The sequence below is a fragment of the Pinus tabuliformis genome, chromosome 9 (assembly GCF_031772625.1).
Source record: "Pinus tabuliformis cultivar Carrire ecotype Pingquan chromosome 9, CPIR1, whole genome shotgun sequence".
NCBI lineage: Eukaryota > Viridiplantae > Streptophyta > Pinopsida > Pinales > Pinaceae > Pinus > Pinus tabuliformis.
The window spans coordinates 1,063,990,785-1,063,999,044 of NC_142307.1; the positions used below are offsets into that span (position 1 = coordinate 1,063,990,785).

General features: G+C 35.2%; 1 protein-coding gene across 1 annotated transcript; it reads left to right on the top strand.

Moving 5' to 3' along the window:
• The first annotated feature begins 4,280 nt into the window (after window positions 1-4,280).
• On the top strand, window positions 4,281-4,700 carry LOC149152431 (uncharacterized). The gene has a single exon (XM_089443476.1). It carries the CDS (start codon window positions 4,281-4,283, stop codon window positions 4,698-4,700), a length of 420 nt encoding a protein of 139 aa, XP_089299602.1.
• The last annotated feature ends 3,560 nt before the right edge of the window (window positions 4,701-8,260 follow it).

Below are 8,260 nucleotides of genomic sequence, written 5' to 3' on the forward strand. Positions count from 1 at the left end.
TTGCACTTTATCCTCGGACCTCCAAATGAGAAATGACTTGAATTTTTGAAAATATCATGGCCTCCTCTCAAAAAAAATTTCATCATTTTTCTCAAAGAGGGCTCAAATTTTGAGAAAAATGAGAAAATTGGGTAAAACATCATCATTCTGCCACTCTTTTTGACAGGCACTGCACTTCTGGAGACATCTTGGGAGAATGCATTTTTGAAGGCCTTCCCAAGGGTCATTTTAAAAAATTAAAGCTGTTCTGGAAACTAAATAGGCAAGGGTAGTTGACCATTCTATCAGATCCCAATTTGGACTTCAGGAGGGCACCTTAAGGTGGGATCAAATTTGGTGTTGCGCTTCTACAAATTTCTAAGTTTTTATTTTAAATTTCACTGTGTAATTTCCTAGTTTTCAGTTTGACTTGGTCAAAGTCAAAACTCAAGATGTAATTTAAGTAGTTAGAGGTTAGATGATGAAATCATGAATAAATAGACATGATAGCTTATTTTTATGGTTAATTAGGCCTCATTTAGGAAGAAAAATTGAAAACAAAGTTTAAGAGAAGAGTTTGTATTTGACCTTCTCACTCTCACCTGTTGGTTGAGAGAATCTTGGAAACAGTTCCACCACCTAGGAATTTGAATCCTAAAGGTGGGGAAGCTATTTGATTGAGTCTATATGTATCATTTCTCATTCAGAGAGAGGGGTTGGACTTTTTTGCAGAAGCTTGTACCGTATGTTCTTTTACAACTAATACAGGAGCAGTTGCAGCTATATTTAAGTAATTCTTGTTCAGTGAGTCTATGGTGTTATTTTATTTTCCTATTAGTTTATAATGGATAAATCATCTCTATTTTCATGCTTTATATTCTTCCTATGAATTTCCTTGCAGTTATATAGATATAAATATTAGATCTAACCTCTTTTTATTTGGAATCATGCTTGTGTTTTGTTTCTTCTAAAACTAATGAATTCATGCTTTTACATTCTCATTATGTCTTCTTAAACTCTCATACCTATGCTACGTTAACAACACTTTAATTTCACCATAGCACACTGATATCTAGCTCATTTTTATACTTGTCATTGTATACTTGAAGCCTTGACCTAATTACTTGCTCTAATCCCTAGTCCAGCAAACCAAAAACTCTAAATTCACAAATACTCAAACAAGACTTGTATATCTAGCCTAAAACCTATTTCTTTTCAATTATTCATTGAAAAATCCTTAGAGAGATCCCTCAATGGTTTAGTAGGGCTAGCTACTGAACTGAAAGTGGTTCAAGCTTACCTCTTTTGATCTCCTCCTAAGCCTAGGAAATTGTAGGGGATAACATTTTGGAACCGTTGCTAGTGAAACGACTGATAAATCATTCTTGGGAGTTATTTTAGAGCTTTCGAGAAAACTGGTTCTGTATTTGACATTTTCCAGTATCTAAAGATAGGTTTATTTTAAAAATTTCAATAAGTTTAAGGTGTTAAAAAAAATTTGGCTCCTAAAAGACATACTAGGTCAAATCCTGACCCAAATCCACCTTTTATTATTGAATACCCAGAAAAATTGCTCATAAAGCTCAAGTTACCTATCTCTAAAAGTGCAGTTCAAAAAATAAAATGAACAACTTCTTTTCCTAAAAATCTATTTGCTTTTCAGAAGCTCCCTTTTGATATTCAGTTAGAATTGTCTCTTTCAAGGTCAAAATTTGAATCTTGCATTTCTGAAGTGATATCTGGACCTCTTCAATTTGAATCTCATTCCCATTCTTCAGAACCTCTATCTGCTAGAGTTCATAATGAACTGTGGTTGAATTTTGACAAGCTTTAGAGTCTTGCTGACCAGCTCCAAATCACTACTAAAAAAACCTATATCCAATATCATCTTGAATACTTAACTATGGTTTCATCCTCTACTACACCTCCAAATACATCTACTACATCTCCAAATACCTCAGCTACCTCATCTTTTCTTCCACCACCTCCATTAGTGTCATCATCTTTACCTACACAGCCCATTGTAGTACCTCCACCACCTCTAGCAATCATGGCACGATTTGCACCTCTTATGATGCCTGCTCAACTTGCTGCTCTACCTCAAAAATATGGTCAAGGACTCCCTCTATTTGATGGAAGCTCAGAAATCACAACCCAACATCATGTTGATAAATTGATATATTTTATTGATCTCGAAGAAATTGATGAAGATGATTCTAAGATGAGAATAATAGCTCAGAGTTTTTCCGGAGATGTGAAGAAATGGTTTCACAATTTGGCTGCTAATTCTATCAATAATTCTCAGAGACTGATAGAATTGTTCTTAGCACATTGGCAAGAAAAGAAAAATCCACTATAGATTTGGGCTAAGTATAATTCTATGAAAAATAATCAAAATGAGATAGTCCAAGAGTTTACAACAAGGTTCAATATGGTGTATAATTCCATCCTTGATGATATGAAACCTCCTCCTAGTTTGGCACTTCTACACTATCTTGATGCTTTCAACCCAGACATGGCATACCGGCTTAGGGAGAGGGACCATGCAACTGTTGAAGAAATGCAAGGAAATGTAGTATGTGTCGAAGCTAATCTTCTCTTCAAGAAATCTAAATCAAAACCTGAGACGTTTGAGAAGAAAGTTGTTTTTAAAGAAGAGCCCTCATCATCTTCAGATGTAAAGCTTGACACTCTGATCAAAACCATGGAAATAATTATGGACAGAATTTCCATAACATATCGACAAGTGGATCCTTCAGTAAGGAATCTGAAATTTCATGGTCAACAACAACAATAGTTCAGAAATAGATAGAAAGAGCAGCGAAATCAAGATCCTCAAGGACATGTCAAAGTTCCATTTCAAAAAAATTGTACTGAAGAGCATGAAGAAGATGAAGAAGAGATTGTAGAAGCAAATAATTTATTTGAAGAAGATGAGCTACCCACCTTTCTGATAGAGGAAGATCAATTTTCTGAAGAATCTTTTGTACCAAGTGATCAACAGCTTGTACTTGCAATTGGTGATCTATGGGCTGTGAAAACTAAAGAATACCAAAGAGGATAGCAAAATGCTCTTAGTCATTTGAAAAAGTAGTACAACTTAAGGAACAAAATTGTACCTGTTACATTGAATCAAAAGAGGCAAAATACACAAAATGATACACAAATCAAAGAAGCAGCTCTTGCAAATTAGAATAAAGAAAAACAGATTGTTATACTGAGCCATGATAAAACTAATGAAGCCTCTACCAGCACTGTGACAAAAGATAAGGAGGTTCAAAGTGAAATTCATAATAAGGAAACTCAAGCCAAAAGACAGATAGAAAAGAAGGACATCGCTACAAAAGAGGTAGGAAAGCAACCCAATCTATTTAGTTTAGAGAATGAAATTTCTGAGTTGAAAGTTTCAATTCCTCTAACATAATTAGTGAAGAATGATAAGTATAAGTTTCAGATTGCTAAAATGATAAAGGTAGACTAGGTCAGACACAGTTAATGTGGCCAATGATGAGCCTGCAATTCTGTTTGGTCCAACCTTAGAAGGAAGTCCTGAAGATAGTGATATCACACCTTTTTATCTTAGTCTCAATCTTCATGACTCTATCCTCCATAATGCCATGTTGGACTCTGCTGCCTCACATAATATTATGGCAAAATTCATCATGGACAAACTAGGACTGAGTATAACCCGGCCTCATCATTACCTTTACTCTTTTGATTCGGGCAGAGTGAAATGTCTTGTCATTATCAAAGATTTAGTAGTGTCCTTGGACCAAATTCTGGCCAAGGATGCGCTGATGGATGTAGTGGTCATGGATATTGCTCCTTGGTTTGGTATGTTACTTTCAAGGTCTTCGGGGTCAAAGATGAAAGGAACTTTACAGCTTGACTTTTCATATGCTACTATTCCAGTATTTGGGCAACTCAGAAAACTCTATCTGAAGAAGAATATGAAATTCATGATTAGTAGCAAGGAGAAACCCATAAATCACCCTATACATGTTGTACATACTGATATTGGTTCTTTCATTTTGTATAGTGATTTGAATTCAGTCAATGTTGAAAGTAAGCTAGTAGAAATTTTAGAAGTTTCAGATGTTATAAGCAGTGTGTAGAAAGTTGTGATTGCTGAAGGAAAAGAGATGAATGAAGAATGTTTGCAGCCAGTAAATCCTCTTGAAAATATTGCTGGGTTAGCGCAGAAAATAGAGTGCCATGAGACAGTGAGCCATCCTCCAAAATATCAAACAATTCAACCTTTCGAAGTTCTTTTTCCAAATGAAGAAAATGGTCTTTAGACCATGGAGTTTGATGGTGCATTGGGAAAAGAAGGAGTTGGGATTTTTGTTTGTATTCATGGTCTATTACATAATTCATGTAAAACTCCACGCAATGTGAGAATGAGTTCTTACAAGTTAACTTTTGATTGCTCAAACAATGAGGTGGAGTATGAGGCATTGATTTTTGGCTTCAAAATTCTGCAAAAGTTGGGAGCAAAGAAAATTTATGTTTATGGTGACTCTGATTTGGTATTCAAACAAGTAAAAGGGGAATACCATGCCAAGTGTCCAAGACTGAGAGATTATCACAATGATGTACTTGACATCCTCAAAATGTTTGCAGAATATACTTTGTCTCTTATTCCTAGGACTCAAAATGTTATAGTTGATTCTATTGCTATTGTAGCTAGTATGGTGAAGATTCCCATTCAATCCAATTAGAAGTATTCTATCCATGTTAAACACCACCTAGCTATTCTTGATAATATGAGATTTCGGCAAGTGTTTTCGGAGGATAAACAAATCAATAATTTTCTGCAAATGGAAGGTGAATTCCAAAATTCCCGCATTAATGATACATCCAATATGAATGATCTAGAGATTTAATCAGTTGAGATTGAAATATTGCAGTTGAAGGACAAAAACATTCCAAGAGGTCTTGTACCTTTGGAAGAGTTATTTGATCATGATGATGTTGCCGAAAATCCCACCATGGTCCCCATAGATTAAGGTGTTGCAGATTTGAACATTGGTGCAGTTGACAAGACTAAGATGGTCAAATTGTCAAAGTCCTTATCTCTTGAGATGAAAAGTAATTACATATATTTAATGACAAAATTTTCTAATTTATTTTCTTGGGACTATTTAGATCTGAAGGTTTATGACAAGAATATCATTCAGCACACTATTCCGATCAAGCCTGATCAAAAGCCATTTCGCCAGAAACTGAGAAGGATTAATCATAAGCTGTTAACATCAATTGAAAAAGAGGTAAATAGGTTTTATAAGTTTGGTATCATAGTTCCTATTCGATTTTTTGAATGGATGTCAAATCCAATGCCGGTAAGAAAGAAGACCGGGGAGATTCGTCTTTGCATTGATTTTAGATTCTTAAACAAAGTGTCCTTGAAAGACAATCATCTCCTGCCATAGATGGATCATATACTTCAGAGGGTATTTAGGTCTTCCATGATGTCATTGCTAGTTGGATATTTTGGGAACAATCAGATTTTGGTGCATAAGGATGATTAGCTAAAAAAAACCTTCACAACACCATGGGGTACATTCATGTACACCAAGATGCCTTTTGGGTTAAAGAATGCAGGAGAAAATTTTAAACGGGCTATGAATATAGCTTTCACTAATCAAAAGGATGTATTTCTAGTTATATATTTAGATGATCTCACAGCTTTTTCCAAGTCTGATGAAGATCATTTACATCATTTGAGAATTGTTTTCAGAAATACATAAAATTTGGTATTTCACTCAATCCAAAGAAGAGCTTATTTTCCATGGAAGAAGATACGCTGTTGGGACACATTATCTCCAAATATGGTATTCGCATTGATCCTTCAAGAGTTCAAGCCATTTAGCAATTAGATTTCCCAAGGAACAAGAAAGAAATTCAATCTTTTAATGGGAAAATAATTTTTTTGAGAAGATTCATCCACAACCCCGTTGAACATTTGGAAGAAATGACAGACATGCTGAAAAAGGACAGGGAGGTAAAATCGTCTTTAGAGGCTAAGAAATCTTTCTATGCAGTCAAATTTCCATTATCTACTACTCCTATTCTAATTAGCCTAGATTATACTTCAGACTTTATCATTTTTTTCATTTGCCTCTAAGCATACATTAGCAAGAGTCCTAATGCGAAAGAAAGATCAGAAAAATGAGCAGCCTATAACATTCTTCAGTCACACAATAAGAGATGCAACACTGAAATATAACATAATTGTGAAGCAGGTTTTGGCATTGGTGAAAGATCTCAAATATTTCTGAGTTTATATTCTCCATTCTCACACCATTTCTTATGTTCCCACAGCAGCTGTAAAGGAAATTCTTGTGCAAACAGATCCTGAAGGAAGACGAAGAAAATGGATCATAGCCATGATGGAGTATGATTTGGAGATGAAGCCCATAAAGATCATCTAGGGACAAGGTTTGGCTAAGCTCATGGCTGAATCTAATGTGCATGCACTAGATATCAATTTGATTGCTACACTTTCTAAAGAAGAAGAATATTTACACTTGCTATTGTCTGATATGTTCATTACATCTCCATCGTATTCCAACATTGTTTATGTGTTGGAGCATTTAAATCCTCCACTGGAAGTTCCCAAAGGTAAAACTAGATCTTTAAATTTGAAATCTTCAAAGTATTGTATTCTTGATGGTGTTTTATAGTCAAAAGACCCTGGTGGTGTGTTGCTGAACTGTTTGGTAGAAAATGAAACAAAGGATGTGATTAAAGATTTTCACAAAGGAGACTGTGGTGGTTGTTTGGTCAATTTAGTGAAGTCTAAATTGAAACTTTTAAATGTCAACTCGGGGCTCGTAAGCTGATGAAGTGAGGTGTACTATCTGTACTTAGATAATTGTTTTCTAGTCTTTTGTCGTTTTTAATTTTTTAGTTTGTTTTCAAATGTATATTTCCTACTGTGATGTGATGGAAGTGTAATAAAGCAAGTGAAATGTGGATTGTGGTGATCTCTAAATGATTTCTCAAAACTTAAAGAGTATTCTACAAGAAAGCTTGAACAACAATTGCAATAAAATCAACTCTTAAAGGAAAATAAAGACATCAAATAAAAGACTAATGACATCGGCCCAGTATCTCTGCTGCTGAAATGAAAATGAAATCTACATTAAATCCAACTAAAAGTAAGAACAACTATCTCACACTATTTCAACTCTTCAACTTAATCTTCTCTATGAAAAGATACCATGAAATGTTAAGCAATGTGAAATCTAAGTGAAACTACATAAAAGACTAGTCACAATACTTTAACTTTTTCTTAACCTTGGCCTTTCAGCTGAATTTATCATGTAAGAAACAGTTATGAAAAAGTCAAGTAATGTGAGTTCTAAAGCAAACTAAATCAAGCTATACTAAATGATATTTTGGCTCCAAGTTATTTGATTATGGAAAAGGAACCATCAATAGATGAACAACTTGATATCTAAGAGCAGAAAGTAAATTTTCAAGCTAAAGAAATGACAGTAAGGAAAATCAAAACTGCAAAACAATGAATGTCAGCAACATAGACAAAGAAAAGAAAAGAAGGAAAACTGTCCCGAGCTTGCCTAAGAAACCTGCATAACGCACTGATCAGTCATGAACATAAAAGTGCAGAAATGTAAATCAACAGAAATCAACGTTTATGTACAGCTAATATACATGTTGAAAAGAAATAAAAACGCAGCCATTAAAAGACATCTGTACAGCTATTATACATGAAACAAGAAAAAGAAATGCTGGAAATTAAAGGTTACTGTACAGGGCTTCAGCAAACAGGGGCCCTCTGCCTACTTCAGCCGGTTCAAGGAGCAGTTACACGCTTAAATGTAAAACAGTCTTCTCATGTATTAACAGCAAATGTAAAGTACAGTGGGGAGCTCAGAATTACATACAAAATGATTACCAAACGACTAACTCTACAGCGTTCAAGGACGCTTTATTTATAAGGAGAAAAGCAAACTACTTTAACGAAATCTATGCTATTCAACCAGCTGTTTAAAACACGTGAATCCTCTGCGTCCTCGGATCTAGGTAACTGTCATCGTGTTCATTCAATCCGGGGAATATGGCTGTTGGATTCGTGCTTCTAGATTGTCTCCGTGGCTGAGGATGATGCCACCTAGCTTCACGTGCCCAAAAACAGAGCAACGCAGAGCCGTGCCACCGCTGAACACTTCTGTTGACCGGTATTTGCCTCCTCGTTGACCGCGGGCTTTTATGGTTGTTCTGGGTGATATGGAGGGACACGTACCATATCCTC